Source organism: Stigmatopora nigra, chromosome 19 (assembly GCF_051989575.1).
Source record: "Stigmatopora nigra isolate UIUO_SnigA chromosome 19, RoL_Snig_1.1, whole genome shotgun sequence".
NCBI lineage: Eukaryota > Metazoa > Chordata > Actinopteri > Syngnathiformes > Syngnathidae > Stigmatopora > Stigmatopora nigra.
In genome coordinates, this window is record NC_135526.1 from 8,538,211 (window position 1) to 8,557,520 (window position 19,310).

At 37.9% G+C, this 19,310-nt stretch overlaps 2 protein-coding genes across 3 annotated transcripts; one reads left to right on the top strand and one right to left on the bottom strand.

Annotated features, from left to right (window-relative positions):
- Window positions 1-2,617: 2,617 nt before the first annotated feature.
- gltpd2b (glycolipid transfer protein domain containing 2b) lies at window positions 2,618-5,457 on the top strand. The gene is made up of 4 exons (XM_077740697.1): window positions 2,618-3,150; window positions 4,201-4,259; window positions 4,395-4,564; window positions 4,658-5,457. Exons 1-4 carry the CDS (start codon window positions 3,081-3,083, stop codon window positions 5,271-5,273), a joined length of 915 nt encoding a protein of 304 aa, XP_077596823.1. The 5' UTR covers window positions 2,618-3,080; the 3' UTR covers window positions 5,274-5,457.
- A 2,715-nt stretch (window positions 5,458-8,172) lies between these two features.
- atp1b2b (ATPase Na+/K+ transporting subunit beta 2b) lies at window positions 8,173-17,947 on the bottom strand. Of its 2 annotated transcripts, XM_077740452.1 has the most exons (8): window positions 17,581-17,947; window positions 14,026-14,154; window positions 13,836-13,943; window positions 13,530-13,735; window positions 13,307-13,366; window positions 13,182-13,208; window positions 12,132-12,227; window positions 8,173-10,751 (listed from the first exon to the last, which is right to left on the bottom strand). In XM_077740452.1, exons 1-8 carry the CDS (start codon window positions 17,669-17,671, stop codon window positions 10,584-10,586), a joined length of 885 nt encoding a protein of 294 aa, XP_077596578.1. In that variant the 5' UTR covers window positions 17,672-17,947; the 3' UTR covers window positions 8,173-10,583. The 2 variants fall into 2 exon arrangements, with proteins under 2 accessions (XP_077596578.1, XP_077596579.1); XM_077740453.1 differs by lacking the exon at window positions 13,182-13,208 and having other exon boundaries at window positions 17,581-17,946.
- Between the last annotated feature and the right edge of the window lie 1,363 nt (window positions 17,948-19,310).

The window sequence follows — 19,310 nt, forward strand, 5'->3', positions numbered from 1 at the left end:
TATAGTTTGAGCAGGCCAGCTTCCTGCTATGTATTTAATATATTAGTGTACGTACACCCAAGAGCCAAACCTTTATTCTGGCGAGGATCCAGTAGTGAGACAATGTGTCTCCAGACTAAAGTGTAGGGGCAAACCTTGCTCATAAAACGTAACAGTAGCTCATCAATATAATTGTTGTTACTGTTCACAAGATATACAACATTTCAAACAGAAGGAGAGGAAGCAGAAGCTAAAAACCAGAGGACTTTGCACAATCAATTCAAGAGACCAAAGCCTTGTCTTTATAATTAGTACTGTGAGTAATCTAAGTCGTGTCATTCTGGAGTGGCAAGGGCAATAGACTGATTTTTGGAATGTGCCATTTGAGTTGCACTGTATGGGATCTACTTCTAAATATACAGTTAGTGAAACAGAGATGAGCTTCCTTAAGGTAACTGGAGCCTCGACAAGGCAGATTTCAATGTCCCACAGTAACAGAGACAGAAGAAAGGCTGCATCTGCCCATTAGAAGAGTTGTAACCTAAAAAAAATACTCATGTAGAGGCCATAATGAGTGGAGCAAACATGGTTCCTTATAGATAACTGTATAGTCTTGGAAAAATGTTGTTTGCATTGTATGTGGAGAGTTAAGCGCAAGTCAAAAGTCAAAGTTAAAAATAAATCATGTGGAAATTTTGTCATTGGTTTTCTCAGTTGTTCAGCATTTATCGTGAGCTAAAACCATATGCCTACTTTGGGAAGTGGACACTGTGGTGGGAAATCCCCATTGACTGGTCGTTATTCATAGGGTGTGTTTCAAACCACAAAATGTTAGTTAGGTAATAAATAAATTATATATATATATATATATATATATATATATATATATATATATATATATATATATATATATATATATATATATATATATATATATATATATATATATATATATATATATATATATATATATATATATATATATATATATATAGATAGATATATATATATATATATATATATATATATATATATATACATAGATGTACATGTATACATATGCATATACATACATGTACATGTATACATATACATACATATACATAGATGTACATGTATACATATGCATATACATACATATACATAGATGTACATGTATACATAAGCATATACATACATATACATAGATGTATATGTATACATATGGTTGGTCTTAACATTCAGCCTTTTCTCTTGTACTCTTGTCCGTGGTATGAATGGTTTTGGTCTGAACTGTAAAAAAAATGTTAATTGCTAAAAACAGCTACAACCAAAGCTTGATTTAAACAATTTTGGCCATTTCTTCATGTTAATTATTTGATTTTCCAAAGAAACTTTCCTCTGAGGTATTTAGCCCCCTTCACCCGAAGCACTTGTAACACCATTGAAATGAAATAGAGCAGGGACAGTTTTTACATCCCATTCGATACCTCAGTCATCTGTATCCTCACAAACAGACGAATAGAGTTCTCACGGGAATGCTCAACCATTGCAAATTTTACATCACACAGTAAGACCGACTCAATGTCGTTATCATTTTACTCCCTGTAGTTATAATAGGCTTTCTTTGAAACACAATCCTAAAATTCAACAAGCTCTGTGGCGCTCTGGTTTGAAATGTTACAGCACTTGAGATGTTTTTCCGAACAGTGTAATGCTGTGCCGCCACAGGGCAGTTTCAGCTCTTCTGTGGGGATATCAGAAAGTGATGAAATGCCCCTTTCCTGCTCCACTGACCCTCCCAACATAAATATGTCCTCATAGTGCTTTTGGAGCCCACATTTCAATCCAGCAGTGTTGTGGAATTTATTCTCAACACAATGGCTTACTTCGTTTTAGCCTTGAAGTAACATACGTTTGTTGCTTGTATAGAACGTAAATCAGCGGAGTTGCTCAGCAGAGCCTAACAGCTCGTATCTTCTTAGTGGGTCACATGTTTCCCACTGGGATTCGGTCTCCCCTTGTTCATTGCCGGCCATTTCAGATGGGATCAACCATTTGTAGATGGAATAAAAGCCACATGACTGAGCCCTCCCAGCCATATAATGAATGCTTTCACTTCTTTCTGCTCCTCAACTGAGAAATACCATTGTAACGTCCCTCTTTAAGAACGCACATGTGGTTCTCCTCGAGCGTGCCAAGTTCAATGTCTGTTCACATTCCACCATATAAGGAAGAAGTAAAGCTGGTGAAAAAAAATCCTAAGATTATCACAGAAAAGTCAACAGACATCCTCCATGCTTTTAAAGGAATTGCCATTAGACGAATATTTAAAATTTGATTGGCTTCCTGAGAATATCATAACTGAAAAGGTTGGTTTGACACAAATAAAGCAGCACTTTTTTGGGAGGGGCAAAAAAAAACATCAGCTAAGAAAGACAATAGGAAGAATTTGTTACAAATTTGCTGTGGACCTTCAATCCTTCCTGCTTTTTCCATGTGATACATGTTGGATGCTGTATAGTGCTCCTAATAGCTTGTCTGAATGAGAGAGGGGGGAGTAAAACAGAGAGAGCGAGAATAGGGAGGGCGTTGGTGGGAGGGGAGAGCGTTTACTCAAGCTGACCAGGAATATAGCACATACTGTAGGAGATGCATGTGGAGGAAGAAGTAGAAGAAGGGGGGGTTACTGGCGGACACGCTGTGTTGGCTCAGCTTTATCAGCCAACCACTGCTGATCTCAGGTTGATCTCTGGACCCTTTCGTATTGAGCAACAGCAGTTCCAGGGATCATTAGACACAAAGGCAGGCTGGACCATTGAATGAAGGGGAATGAGAAAAAAGAGCAACTGCAGACACAGCGTGGAGGGTCAGACGGAAAACTCAGCAGCCGTGCTTACTCACTTGCTTGTAGGGGCTCGATGGTGGAAACAACTTTTGATTTAAGGCTTTGGGGAGGAGTATGAAAGGTCTTTGGGTAAAGGGTGGGGTGGTGGGCATTGAGAGGCCAAGAAAGTAATTGTGGTGACAGGCAGTGCAAGGGACGAGGACTCATGTGAGACACGCTGGAATTAGAGGGGGAAAGACGCAGACGGCAGGCGGTGAGGAAAGAGGACTTCAGAATGGGTGTGAAGAGCAAGGCTGCCTTGGCTATCTTAGTCCTGCTGCTCTTCCTCGGCATGCTCTGGCTGCGTGAGTAATTTTCCTTCAGTCTGTATGAATGCAATGTACAATGAATTTGTAGTACTCCTCCCTTCTTGGGAATGCATGAGTACTAAATCAAGGATGGCTCACATGTTGCAGTGGCTGTAGAAAGCAAGCACTGCTCACCATAGATGATTAAAATGGATTTTGATTGATCTTTCTTGTCACAAGAATGAATGCTTTATGACTATTACCTTTACCCGCCAAGAAAAGTAATTGGTTAAATGCAAATAAACAACAAAACCATGGTTGAAATAATATATTTGATTGATGTTGCTTTTACTTTTATTTGCCAAGCAAACACCAAACTCATATAATATGCAGTGTACTTATAATTTTTGAGAAAAGCAATACATTAATGATTTTTTTAAGTTAGATTCATGATATCTGCTTTTTAACAAGTTTATATGGTGACTATATAAAGTTGAGGAAAACATGATGATGGGTTTATTTTCTCAATTTTACAGACTCTAAAAGTCAATAAGAACCATGTGGTCTTCTTTCAAATACAGTTATGGGTCATAAACTGTCTAAATGTATGGGACTGATGGTTTTTAAAAGGTTAAAAAGGAACTTTTTTAGTTGAGGACAATTTGCCTGCTCAGCTCGCCCACATAATTAGGTTTCAATGGCAGCGTTTGTGCAAAAATGGTCGAAAATCCGAAACATGCAGCAAATTTTTCTCTCCTCAGCGAGAACTTATACACATAAAAACAATGTGATTAACTGTCACATAAACTATTATATCAGTTTTAAAAGTTGATTGGTCTGTCTTCTACTATATGTTGCTGGATTGAAAAAAACATTAAAAATTAGTTAGAATATTTGAGAAAAATTGTGATTTGTCTTCAAATCAAACTATGTTCATGTAAAATAGGTTTACTACTTGGCATTAGTTATTTTAATGAGCAAACAATCCCATGTTAAAAGTTTTTTTTTTTTGGAATAGAGGTGTTTGATCATTTTACTATTAGAAAAGTAGAAGAAAATACTATTTTAATATCAAAATGGAAAAATGTTTTTCTGTTTTCCATGTAGATGGAGGTTTGGATCACCACTGGGATTCATGTCTAAAAGGCTACAATCAAGAGAATGAGGTAAACTAAGATCATTAATAAAACAAAAGTATTAGCATACTGAGCTTCAGATTCCCATTAATGAAATAAAATGTCTTTCTTTGTTCTCCTCCGATTGTCCATGTGACAACCCCCCCACCCCATCTCGCCCCCCAGCTGTCAAACAGCAGTGCCTCCGAAGTGTCCGAGGACCTTGGAGCCATAAAGGAGTGCCCCGGACAGTCCTTCCAGATCTCACATCTACTCGCTCACCTGCTGGCGTCACCGGCCTTCACATCTGATGTGCTGTTGCAGCCTTATCTATCAAGCTGGGATGAGCTTGTGAAGTAAGAGATAAAAACATTAGTGTAACGATTCCATTTACGATGGTGTATCATCACCATGATGATCATGATTCATAATTATGACGTGTCCTCCAGGTTTATGGAAGCTCTGGGTCCCATGGTTGGCCTCATATCTAAAGAAATAGAAACCAAAACCTCCATTATTCGGGAATTAGCCCTGTTGGATGGGAACATCCCAGAAGCAGAGGTCAATCGGGATGTGAATTTTGACCACACAGAAAACCCGGAGGCGAGAGCGAAAGATTCGAACCCCTCACAGCGTTCCGGTGCTTACAATTCAGTGCGCTCTATGGTCAGGGTGGAGCTGAAACAAGGCGTGGTGGACTTCCAGCGGCAGACAGACTCGGGATGTCGCACTCTTCTACGACTGCACCGAGCTCTGCTTTGGCTCAAGCTCTTCCTGCACAAACTGGCCGAAATCCCGGCGGCGGGCCGGTTGAGGAAACCCTCTGAGCTGTGTCGCGAGGCCTACCAGACCACCCTGGCTAACTACCATTCCTGGTTTGTGCGCAGAGCGGCAGAGGTGGCCTTCATTGCCATGCCCGAGCGTGGCTTCTTTTTCAGGCTGGTGTGTGTGCAAAACCAGGAAGAGCTAAGCGCAGTGCTAAATCGAGTGGTCAGGGCAATCGGGGTGGTCTACGATCGGACGCAGAAAGCCCTGGAGGACAACGGAATGTTGAATTTGCCTTAAAAAGGCCCAACGGACAGTTTTGATTGTTACTTTGTTACTATGTCAAAATGTGAATGAACATTTTTTTTTAGCTAAAACTGCCATATTTCCTTCCCAAATTCAATGCAGACATTTTGTCTTTGGGTTCTCATCCTCATCTCATTCTCTCATTTTCTGAACTGCTTTATCTTCATTAGGGTTTTGGGGGGGGGGGGGGGGGGGGCTGGAGTCTATCCCAGGGGGACATTCTTAATTGGTGGCCAGCCGATCGCAGGGCAAAAGGAGACGGACAATAATTCACGCTCACACTCATACCTAGGGGCTATTGATTTAGTGTCCAATCAGCATACCAATGCCTGTCTTTGGAATGTGGGAGGAAACCAGAATACCTGGAGAAAACCCACACAGGAGAACATGCAAACTCCACACTGGTGGATGTGACCTGGATTTGAACCCAGGACCCCAGAGCTGTGAGCCAGATGTGCTAGGTTTTGGGTTCAATTCACACACACAAAATAAAGTCTCCTTATGGACCCTGAGGGGATTTTTAAGGCAGCTAATGACGCAATTGACTTTTGAAGTCACAAAAGGAGAGTGATGCAGAAGTGCCTTTGTATTCCTATTAAGAAATACAGGAAAACTGGACTGGACTTGTTGTGTTTGGTACGAGGTTTTCTTGTACAGAAACAAGGATATGCTTGCATTTGTTCTAATGACCAGCAGGTGGCTACTTTGGAAGTAGAAAACCATCTAAACTAGCAGTGTCCACACTATTCCACAAAGGGCCGGTTTTTATTCCAACTGAGAGTTTAATCATTGAGGTTTCTTCTGAAAACAAAGTAGAACCTGACTGCAATCAAATGATGACACTTTTAAGAGAACAGATTAGTGAAAATGTATCTTCTTTATCGGTTGGAATGAAAACCTGCACTCTGTTCCCAAAAGATTACCTCTACAAATGTATTCCTAAAGAGCCAAAGGTCCATTTTATTAGTTTGAAGTTGAGGATAATAAATAACTTATTATTTAGGCAGGGGGTATATTTATAGGACCAAATCAGTATTTCCTTGTGCTATCTTTATTGCATCTGTGCATTAGATTTAGCGTTGTTTTCTCAACTTTATTCTTTCACTGCCAGGCCTAATAGTCCAAATGGATTAAACGTCAAAGGCAGCAAACCATTAAATTGCAAGGCTAATTCCTGGAGGGTTAGTAAACTACCTCAAAAGGTTTTTATGTTTTGTTTACACAGATAATTTAACACTAGGACCTATTGCCTCAAATCAAAATGTGTAATTCATATGCTGGATAATAATGGTGCTTTACTATGACACTGGCATGACTGTGCAGTATTAATTCATTAGTAATATATGATGTCAGAATGAATCTCAGAAATAATAAATGTGCCTATTTCTGCTCCAGTGTCTTCACATTCAGTTTTTTTAAACTCTATTAAATGAATGTCTTAAATATCATCAGCATTGAAATTTTGTTTGATAATCTCCATTGGAAATGATTGAGGAGCAGATTAATGTTCTAACCCAAACACTGCATTGGTCTTAATAGGACTATTTTAAACCTACAAATACCTCTAATACCAGGTTCTAATCCTACCTGTCTTGTTTTTTTCTTCCTCCATGTTGTCTCTTTCTAAGAACACAGCAACCGGGTAGGCAAAGGTGATCAGATCCTCTGAAATGTCTTAAAAAATTGTCAATATAATTCATGACATGCACTTGACTGTGATGAAAAAATCAATTTTCCTAAAAATGAACTGCTTTGACATTAATTATCACATATTACAAAGAAAATTACATTAACAACCTTCTTACTTTTGTACATGGTTTGTTATTTTATCATTTAACAAAGCAATGAAACATGATTCACTGCCAGACATCCTAATTAAAATGAAATGTTCGCCTAATGCTTTCATTGGCAGCCAATGAGGAAAAAAAATAAGAAAGAAAACAAGAACTTTAGGCTTTGACTTGTTTGTTCAGACTGATCCTCCACTTGACTCATTTACAACCACTTCAGGTTTACAATGGGCTACTAAAAACTGGCCAAAACCCGGATGCAAAGATTATATATATACTCAATGAGATCACGACTACATTAGATAACAATCACCTCGTGATGTTTGACATCTTGGGATGGTTTTTCCTGCAGTGAGATTTTTTCAATTTCAAGAAAATTGCAGAAGCAGAGGCCACACTTTTAAGGTTTGGTTCCCTTAAATGATGTTTATTAATTATCTATCTTTATTTGCAGTAAACATGAGCAAAAATATACATACAGTCATGGCAACAAAAAAAATAACCAGGATAACGCTATTATTGGGTATTAGTTAAAACTGGGAAAATGTGGGTATGACCTTATATGACGGTTATGTATTGGAGGAGGATATATATATATATATATATATATATATATATATATATATATATATATATATATATATATATATATATATATATATATATATATATATATATATATATATATATATATATATATATATATATATATATATATATATATATATATATATATATATATATATATATATATATATATATATATATATATATATATATATATATATATATAGCCTCCTCCAACCATAACATACATAACCGTCATATATGTAATGTCATAATGTATGGGGTGGAAATATCACACAAACGCACGCACAAAAATATAAAAACAAACAAAATCTTTGTCAACGAAACCATTCATTAAATGATGGGTGACAACCTTAAATATGTCTCAAGAAACAATACAATCCGAGCTGATACATTCTCTAAATGTTACAACAAAACTGCAATAAAAATAGTCTGTCACAAACAATACGTTTTTACATACTTTCTCGATTGTTGCCTCTTAACATCTTATTCTCGCTTGCTTTATTTTTCATTCCTTTTCCATGTTTACGTCCCATGGCCACATAAGAAAGAGATATATATTGCTTTCTGAGGACATCTCCAAATTATCACAAAAAAGGATAAACGGAGATAAGAGGCGAGTAACCAGGTCACTGGCAACAACACTTTCTGTCCACCAGGAGGCACTGTTACATCTTTGTGAAACTCCATTGTGCGTATTAGTACGGTTATGTAAGAGGTGGTCTTTTTATATATATATATATAACGCAACACACACGAATCCTTCAATTTCTCCGCAGCAAATATTTCATTTCATTTTTGTCCTGCAACACAATTTTGCTTAGAGAAAACTAAATGTGGATTGAGGATCTTTGGTTGAGGAACTCATCTTTTTATGCAGATGGCAAATGAAAATTATAGTTAGTATTGTGCAATTTCGCAGCTCTTAGGCAAATTCAGTCAAATTTCAGGTTAAAGAAATGAAGAACTCTGGAAAATGAATGAATCAATATATCTTATCTAAGAAACACTATAGGGAAAGAAATTCAGAACGCAGGCTCTGGATTAGCCCACCAGATTAAGAGATTAGTGGGAAATTGAGTGTTTGTTTCAGCAACAGTGGCGATGTGCATGTGTGGGTGGGTTTAAAAATCAGTTTTGAAAAATAAAAGATGCCATTATATTTGGATTGAATTCAAATGGATAGATTATATTAGTCATTAGTTAGAGCACATGGAGATATTTAGGAATATTTAGCACCAAATGCCTTAGGGATTCTGTGCATTCAAACTAGTAGCCGCCAGTTCAAGTCTGGACAAACTAAATCAACTATTAGTTGTACGTTTCCACCTGGTTTATTTTAAACTTTCCAACAACCTTCTACTAAATCACATATTTAAAAACTAAACACTTGTCAAGAATATGAGAATGCATGAGGCTGATTAAAAAAAAAACATACCATCAACTTCACTGTTTAAAGAATTATAGATGAATTTCAAACCAGTGTCACCCCCAAAAAAGCACACCAATGAAAACCATTATATAATCAATGAAATAAAAGGGAAAAAAAGACTTCTAAATATCAATATGGCTATAACTACAAACACTTATGTAAAAAAAATGGAGTGAGTTGCAGATGCATACTAAAGTGGTCATTTCTATATACGTCTGATTGTTTGAGCTAAATGTGAACTCCAGATAAATTCACCAATTTTAAAATAATCCCACACAAATGCAAACTGGAGACAGGGGTAGTGTTTCTGAAATTAGCGAAATAATGTAAGGAAGACCTAGTAGGATGTTTCAAAGTGATTGATGCGCTCAACACATCCAACCGCCATGTGAATGCACAACTTCTTTGCTCTAAAGAATATGATCAATCATTCATACTGTACTGATTACATGACTATTGCACAGTGCATGCAATTTCCCGACCTTGGTATGGAATACGCTAAAAACTAAATGTACACGCAAACAGTGAAGCCACAAATGCGCACTTTGAGGTTTTGGGTTTTTTTTTTCTTTTTTTTTTAACCCTTTAGCTTCAGGTAATGCCAATTTCCATTTTAATTAATACTGCACACTGATTGTGTGTAATTCCAATTGGTCGCTTATAAGGCGGCCCCTCCTGGTGGTCAGCAGTCTCACCGAACCTCCCCACCACCACTACCACCAACATACTTAGCAATGAATTGGGACATATGGGCCTCCTACCCTTATAGTACGCAAAAGACAATACACACATGCAAAATGGCTTCATCTCAGCATCCATCCTTGAAGATATATATAATGTCAGATTATCATTTGGAGTGCAACAAGTTAGTTTTAGGGATGGGCATAATGATTAAGAAATCTTTGGAGCTGCAAATTGAATGCATTACTTGGCTTTGACCAGCGCACAATGTTGATTCGCTTTAGCGAACTCTACAGTCTGATTTTGTTTCATTTTTAAAATGAAAAATAACTTTAAAAGTAACAACTATTTGTAGTTTGATTATTCTTGTCAAATTAGTCATATACCCATCCCTATTTCAGCAAAGGTTTGTGATAATATATATAAATAAAAACTGCAGATGAGGAATGGCCTATTTTGAGGCAGTAAGATAGGAGCAGCAAATACAGTGTCTTGACTGGTCCTCGCAAACTTTAAAAAGACGCATTACATCCCCTTTTCGTTTGTCATGCAGTATAAATAGACGTCACCTCAAATGAATTCACAGAAAAAAAATTGTCTCCAAGTTCACAGACAGAAATAATTACAGTATTACCACTCTTTAGTCTAGCATTTACTTATCACATATCTGGACAAACAATGTCCACCCTATTTCTTTGTTTTTTTCTGGGTTGTAAACAAACTCACAAAGAGTGAAAATGCTGCAATTCCTTTCTGTGCATGTGCAATGTTGCACAACATGAAGTATTCATAGGATGAAAAAGGCTTTGAAACCTAATTAATGGTGTTGATCCTCAGCTTGAAAGACACTCGTCCGGCAAACTTGTCTCTCTCGTTTCCAGTGGGAATGTTGTTGGCGTTGATCTTACACTCGATGTTGACGTCTTCATTCAAGGTGATGTTAAGGAATTTGACGGCAACCAAAGGTTGGGAGTAATTCACCTGCAACAAAAAGACAATAAACTTAACCTTTTTATACATTATATTTTGGATATTTTCTTTTAACCATCACAGGTGAAAAACGACATGAGGCCAATGAGTTTGCTAACTTTTTAGGCACAACTGCAGCAAAATATATTTGCATTAGATGGTTAGCATGGCGGGAGGCCTGTTTGGCTTGAGTGGTTAGCACGTCGGCCTCACAGCTCTGGAGTCCTGGGTTCAAATCCAAGTTGGTGTGCAGTTTGCATATTCTCCCCGGGCCTATGTGGAATTTCTCCTGGTACTCTAGTTTCCTCCCACATTTCAAAAACATGGTAGGCTGATTGGACTCTTTAAATTGCCCCTAGGCATGAGTGTGAGAGTGAATGGTTGTGCCACCGGTTCAGGGTTGGGTTTTGTCATTAATTTTAACCCGTGTGGGCGTGTTTGCTTTTTGCCTCTTGTGTCCCTTCTAGCTTCCCTTTTCCTCTTGTTGACCAGCTGCGTGGGATTGACAATCAGTTCCTCGTTCTGTCTATTTAAACCCCACGTGATTGTTTTGTCATTGTTGGATCGCCTGTTTTACTCTACTTTGCTTCTAAGTTTCCACCTTCCACGCTCCAAGTTCCTCGTTAACCCGTGTTGTTCCACGTCAGGTTTGATTTTGTTATTTGATTTCCAAGTGAAACTCCTCCTGTCTAAGAAATTAAAGTTTTCTTTGAGCATGCCATCCTCATACATTGCCTGCTTCCCTACATTTTGGGTCCACTCTACGTTTCCAAACTCAAAGACGTGACACCCCTTGGCCCAAAGTCTGCTAGCATAGGCTCCAGCACGTCTTTGCTTTTCACCTCGTCTGTCCCTCCTGGCTTCCCTTTCCCTCTTGTTGAAAAGCTGGGTGTGATCGACAACCAGTTCCTCATTCTGTCTATTTGTCACTTTACAACTTTGGTATTGTCCCCAGCCGTGGTAGCCAGAAGTACATCATTAAAAAATCCCAGTCTCTCCTTTTCTTTCAGTCAGAGGGGCCATGTCATGGTGCTTTAGTGAACAATTGGAACATGCAGTCAAATCTCAAATGCTTTGGGACTTACTTCTTCCTCTGACCCACTTTCAATTTTGTAGTCTAACATATCGCTAGATAAACACTATGAGCGCACTCGCCTACGCTCTTTTCCCATTGAGTCATACACCCTCTGCTGTTACATCACTTTTTTTTAACACTGATCCATAAGGTTACATTAATATCTTCTCACATCAGTAGTAATGTAGTCTTAATACTTTAGTTTTGAATAATACTACTTGAAATTATTCTGTCATTTAATTAGTGTGTAAAATCTGAGTGGGATTTAGGGCTTTAACATAGTAACATGTGTCTTGCTTTATACTAAATGATCTTACCTGAGCTTTCTTGCCATAGTAGGGGTAGTACATAAGGTTGAAGGTACCATTGGCAGGAAAGTAAACCATCTCTCCAATTTTTTCAGTGTCTTCTCTCTGTAGAATCAAATAAACGTGTGTGTTATGGCCTAAAAATGCCGCTTACCCCACATAAAGGAGGTGGAGGTAAATCTCATTAATGTCATTCTTTTCTTTAAATCTCATTATCTAACACACCCACATTTTTGTTAAATGGTCACTTAAACACACACACAGAAAAAAAGTCTCATCACAGAATCTAAATCCTAGTATATATAAAGATGAATACATATATGGGGAATACATTATTATAACTCCCATGTCAAAATATTAGGTATACCTGCACATTTGCATTAGTCAAAACAGTTTTTTTATGTGTAACATTATGTTTTGTAATACAGAATTAGACATTTTCTATTGTTAGTAGGAAATAATGCACTATACGGCCCACGAGCCGCATACGGCACTTTGGTCGGTTGAGACCGGGCCGCATAAAGTTGATTGGAAATGACCAAATAAACGTAATTTCTAATTTTACCGCACCGTGGACTAAACTGGCAGTTTTTTTTATTTTGAAGTCATTGTTATTTTCACATGCCGTTCCTTCAATGACGGAACACGAAGAATTAAACCCTCCAAAATGCCAGGTGATGCTAAAAAAAAAGAAAGATCCATTCTGAATGCAGGGTTTTTAACACAATATGGACCACCAAGTATGTATTTACTGAAATCAGTGGTAAAGACCTGCTTTAGTTTGCAGAGAGCAGATCGCTGTGTTTTAGGATTACAATACCAGAGTTAACATGCAGAAAAGAAAAGAAAAATAAGATGTCGAAAGGGCTCGGCAATCGGATGCTTTGCTATCCAATTAAAATTAAAAAGATTTTTTTCAGTGCAGGTGTACCTATTGAAGTATTTTTTGACTGCAGTTTTGCTCCTAATAAACACAACAAAAATGGTGGCTACAATCTACTGCTATGTAGTACACAATAATACATAGTACACGTTTGATTCCTTTTTTTTACCCCTTACCCATTGATTTTTGCCAACTTTGTACCTCTGAGAGTGGGGCACAGTCACGAAACAAATCAATACATCTTTGTACTTGAAACAGTTCAATATAACAATGGCATGTTTTCAATGTTCTAGCTTGTTACCTTAGCACCGCAGGTAATAAAGGGAGCCTGTCCATCCTTTCCTGGCAACATCCCAATCACCTGGATGAAACAGAATACACACATAAAGTTCAAATAAAAAATTGCTGCAAGGTTCAATTTTTCTTTAAGCGGAAAATTCCTATCCCTCCTTCCCACTCTGGCAGGCACTCCATGTCTCCTAGCAACAAGAACCCTCTCCTTCCTCTCATCTCCTCTTTCATACCCGATTCATCTTGATAATGATGCACGGCTTGCCGTCCTGGTATCCGTAGTAACGGTCATTGATTCCCGAGCAGTCCTCCAGAACGTTGCGTTTGAACTGACAGGAGCGTTTGGGATTGTTTTTCACGTCGCCGCTGTCCTCCTGCAGGAAGTACTGGTCTGGTTTGCATTCGTCGTTTTTCTGGTCCTGGGCGCTGCTGTTGTAGGCTACAGAAAGAGAGAGCCAAGACAGGGCTTTCATTCTATTTTAGCTGCTTTTAATAGCTACATGTTAGATCTAGATTAAGGAAAGATGGTTCACACGTACGTTCTAGGAACTTATCCAGAGCCTGAGCGTACATGTCCCAGCTTTCGGTTTTCTGGATGTTGTAGATGATCTCAAAAGTCTCGTCGGCCTTGGGTCGAATCACCATCCCTGCAAAAGCCACACACAAAAAGCAAGGACTGCTATTAGATTGCGAACTGCATTTGCTCTTATCTGCAGTTACGAAACTGACCTGGCGTAGTAAGACGGTCCTGCCAGGTCGGCTTGTGGTCATCCAATGTCTGCAACATGACGTACATGGTGAGCGTGAAAAGGCCAGCCAGGAAGATGTAGAAAATCAGATAGAAGAGCAGGATGAGACCTGGGAAAAAAAAGAAATGGGGGAATTATTTTGGAGAGGACCTACAAGTGTTTGTGATATCAAATGGGGCTTTCAATCTATCACAATTGGATGTTTGCGCAGGCCTCTTACAACGAGGCTAGCCTGGATTTTTGGTCATCGATCGACAGATAAAACAACAACAACAAAAAGCCAGCTAATAACAACAGAGGATACAGACATTAGTAACAATTTGAAAGGCTTTGAAATCAGGACACCATGTTGTAGAACCAAAGTGAGGAAAATATGAAATACCCGTAAAAGGGGGTCAAAGCATAAAGCAACCTAACCGTTTGTAGAACTTTTCACTCGAGAGTAGTTAATAATAATGAAAATGTTGAATAAGTCAGAGAGCCGTAGAAACAGTGATTAGAAAATGATCTTTCACAAAGCATTTTACTGTCATTAGAGGCAGAAAACATTGACATTTTGTTTGTTTTTGGTGTCTTAATGTGCTACGATATGCGGTTGATTGAATTGTAGCCCATTACGTCTACAAATCCTCACTACCACTTTGTCTGTGTCACTCAATATGTATATTATCAACCACATCCTTTGACAAAAACCGGATCAATCCAAATGTTGTAAGTTCCCAAAACATTGAACTGTGTTGATTAAACAGCGTTTGAATGGTCGCTCACTCCAACCAATTTCATCATACGCTGCACTGCAGAGAAGGGGAACACTGCACTGACTAAAGGGAGGGGGGGGGGGGTTATGCAGGAGGTCTTTTAATTAATTTAACACTACAAAGGAGACTATAGTGATACATGATCTGTCTACCTATTAGAAAAGCAATAATGTAACACTAAGGCAACAGGATATCGTTTGTCAAGAAGATTGATTTTAAATCTACACTTTAAATCAACCTACATATATTTGTTATTCGGTTTATTTCAGCATACCAGCGTGTTTTTTTTTTACCTATTTTGACTACTTGGCAATATACTAGTCTGTCAGAAGCAGATTCGTCATCCAGCTATACTCTCTTCGACTCCTTTAGCTTTTGAAGCATCCGTCTGTGATGTTCCCGTGGCGGGTCTTAAAAATAGCCTTTTCTATGCCGCGTCCCCCATTTTCAACCATAACACCTGGGGCCTGCTCTGAGTAGCAGCTGAGTGCCATGACCCTACGCCTATGCACAGCACCCCTCCGGCACAGAACGTCAGAGGACTTGAATCCACAAAAAATGTTTAGGAAAGGATGCTCAACAGGGGATTTATATGAGCGACTATATGAGTTCCCTGATGAATTATTTGCACTGTGGGATATTGGATACGGTAAAGGCAAACGCTGACTCATTAAATATACATTAAAGACCATTATGATGGAACAACAGTGAAAACTGAGGAAGGAGAAAGAGAGCAGCAATTAAGATTTCAATTGAAGTGTGACCATTCCTTAAATTCTTATAACCCCACCCCAGGGTGAAAATAATATGTTTATGTTTATTTTTTGGGTTGACAGTTGATACTCTACAAAGATGATAAGTTATTATTTAGATATGTTTCAGACGTCAGAATTGTTAGAAGGTTGTTTAGATTAGATTAAATTATATCAACTTTATTCATCCCATACTCTGGAAATTCACTGTCGCATATATATATATATATATATATATATATATATATATATATATATATATATATATATATATATATATATATATATATATATATATATATATATATATATATATATATATATATATATATATATATATATATATATATATATATATATATATATATATATATATATATATATATATATATATATATATATATATATATATATATATATATATATATATATATATATATATATATATATATATATATACATACAGTTAACATTGCAGTGCATACTGTCAGATGATGTCATTATTGATCTGTATCTTCAGTTTTAATGTGGTCTTTTTATGTGGTTTTAATAATAATAATGGCTATCACCTTCACTGGAAGCCATTGAATTAATGTCAGTTCACTTGAAAACATTTCCTGGTAAAATTTTACTTAGTTTAAGTTTTCTAAGTGCTCAGATGCCAATGTTACTGTTTGGTCAAAGTAAAAACAATCTATTTTTACAGTAAATCTAGTTTATTTATCACCGTCAACAGCATCCATTGAATTAATTAGAGTAAAACTATTCAGTGCCTCTTTGAATTTGCTGATCAAACAAACCACAAAAGTCTTTGAAATGTGAAGCTTTTCTGTATGGCGGCCTTCATTGCTTCATTAAGTGTTTTCCCTTTGGAACCTGCAGCAATGAACAAGAAAAACTTCCGAAATTGTGTTGCCAATTGAATGTGCAGAATTGTGGTTTGGCTCTGAGCACTTAAAGATGGCTCCATCAGGCATTTTGACAATTTAGCTGAGTCTGGCATGAATAGTAGAAGGATGACGCTGCACCTTGTCCTGCAACAGCAGACAAGATGGAAACACTGCTAAGAAGGCAAGATCAAACTACTAAATGAGAAGCAGTGAATGAAATCTAGGAGCATGCTAAAAGGTGAAAAGTTAAGTCAGGTGTTCAATCGTTCAATCGGGGTAACTAACAACAGAAATAGCTCAATTAGGCGGCCTTAAGCAAGCACGGCTTAAAAAGGCCACCAGACCCGAAAAGCACCTGGGACGAGCTGAGCTGGATTAACTGGCAGAGGGCCGGAAGGTTTCCAACGAACGGAAGTGGCTTCCCAACGATCGAATCTAAGAATAGTTTGCATTTAAATTGCCGAAAAGTAAAATGATCATTTTCTTACCTATTTTTAACTTGATCTGAAAGAATTGAAACAAATCTTAACGATGCCATTGCCATCATTAGATTAGGATTAAATCCCTCACACTGGGTCAGAGTGGAGGTGGTACAAATAGCATTTGGCTCTTGGCTTTAGCCAGATTATAATGCTCCTGTGTCATTCAAATTGAGCTACAAGGCCTGCACACTATTTCACAAAAGTTCCTCCTGGACTGCAGGGATTGCTTTCACTTTCCAGTAGTTGGACCCCCTAACATACATTCATTCATTTTTAATCAACTCTAACCAGCTAACCAATGACAAGCCTCGTTCCAGCCTCAATTTAGTGAAATGAAGCACGATTTGTGTTCTTTGCGACCTTTTCCCGCAAAGTGTGCTGTCCATTAGGTCAACTAGACTAAAATATTGTTAAATGCTTCCCATGCGTATCATATGCCTCCACCCTTATGCTCATCGCATTGCGCAAAGGCAGTCAAAAATGAATAAATAAAGGGAAAATTGCGGCAAATTTTGCAATGAGCGGCCACTTGATGCGCAAGCATGCGGATTAGAAGGCGCAGGAAGACAGCGGTCACAGAATGTGCGGCTCCATATTTGCTGCATTGCTGTAGCTGGACAGTACAGTACAGTACAGTACAATACAGTACTTACCCCAGCTGCTGGCTGTCCTACCCAGAAACTCTCTTGTCCTTGGATTCCATATATACTCCTTCCACTCTCCTTTTTCTCCATCCTTTGCCATTTTGCTAGTCGCGATCACACTCCCCTGCAACTGTAGAAGGATTGGACTCTAATGTAACGCGAATCTAATACGCTGATGAGGAAAGTGGGTTTCCTTTTTTCCTAGTTGGAGGTAGGGGAGCCTTAAATATAAGCAGAATGGTCGAAAAGAAGAGAGAACCTAAGGATGGAGATGGGAAGACTACAAGTAAGAGGTAGCTCGGTTCGAGTGATTGCCCTCCCCCCTAGCGCTTGTCTTCATGCCGCAGAGTTTTGATGAGTGCTGCAGAAATCCAGTGATACTGCGGTAAAGCGCACCCCCGCCCTCCCGCTGTCCCTCTCTCTCCACTCTCTCTCTCCCTCTCTCTCTCTCTCCATCCGCTGCCATTAAACCTCTACCTCCCCTCACCGACTTAGTTGCAGCCTAGCCAATCATCTGCGCTCTTCTTCTGTCTGCCAGGTGAATGACAAGCCCACGGGCAAATGTGTGCAGTAAAGTTGTCTCTGATTGGCTCTTCAGTCTCATCCGCCACCTTCAAAAGGGTATTTGCTGTCAAGGGAAAATACAGTTCAGGATGAATGATGATGCATTTGATTATTTATAGCGGAAGTACTTTCACGTGATGATGTGAATGAGTTCAGGTTTGAACGCAATATGCTAGTACATGTATTAATTTAAATTGCAGCTTGAAATATAACAAATAATACAGAAATTAGACATTCAAACATGATCTTTGCCCAACATGCCAAAACATATCTTATTTGATTCAGGGATTTTGAGCAATAGTTTTTCTCCTTCTAAAAATTAATGTATCATATACATATACTATACCAATTTCTGATAAATTGTATTAGAAATGTGTTAGTCTTTTCTTCCATTTGTTTAGTTTTTGTTTGTATATTTCTTGTAACACGCTTACTTATCTTATTTAAGTCTACAATGTCTTTTATTGTGTCTGTCCTTTCACGTTCTTGCTACTGCAACAAAGTGAGTATGGGATGTATAAAGTTTCATCTATATATCTATCTATTTTTCATACATCTTATACTCACAAGGGGCTTTTAAGATGCTGGAGCCTATTCCAGCAAATGAAGCCAGCATATCACAGCACTTTAACATCCTACATGTATTTTAAATTCAATATGAAATAAGAATATTTCCCAATAAAGACTGAACAATAATGCCAATTATCTTAATGAGTACATTTCCTGTCTACGTCTAATACAGGGGTGTCAGATTCGGGTTGGTTCGCGAGCCGCTTTAAGGTCAACTCGATCGAGGGCCAGACCATTTTAGATACATTAGTTTTTTAAATAAATAGATTAAAATAACTGGATTAAAATCCCTGAATATTCAGTTTTTTATAGATCTAAAACAATGTTTATTTTAGCTTTTTTTTATACATTTTAAGATTTTACAAAATTACTTTTGAACTAAAAACACAGAAAAAATGATTAGAAAAATGACAATTATTGATTTAAAAGAGGGAATATCAGGAAATGTAATTTACATCTATACTCTTCATTTTAATTTGATCCTAAAACACAAAGTCGGCACTCCTGATTTACTTTCTCGGGCCACAAAAAATGATGCGGTGGGCCACATTGGGCCCCCGGGTCGCCACTTTGACACATGTGGTCTAATAGACAGCACTGTTCAT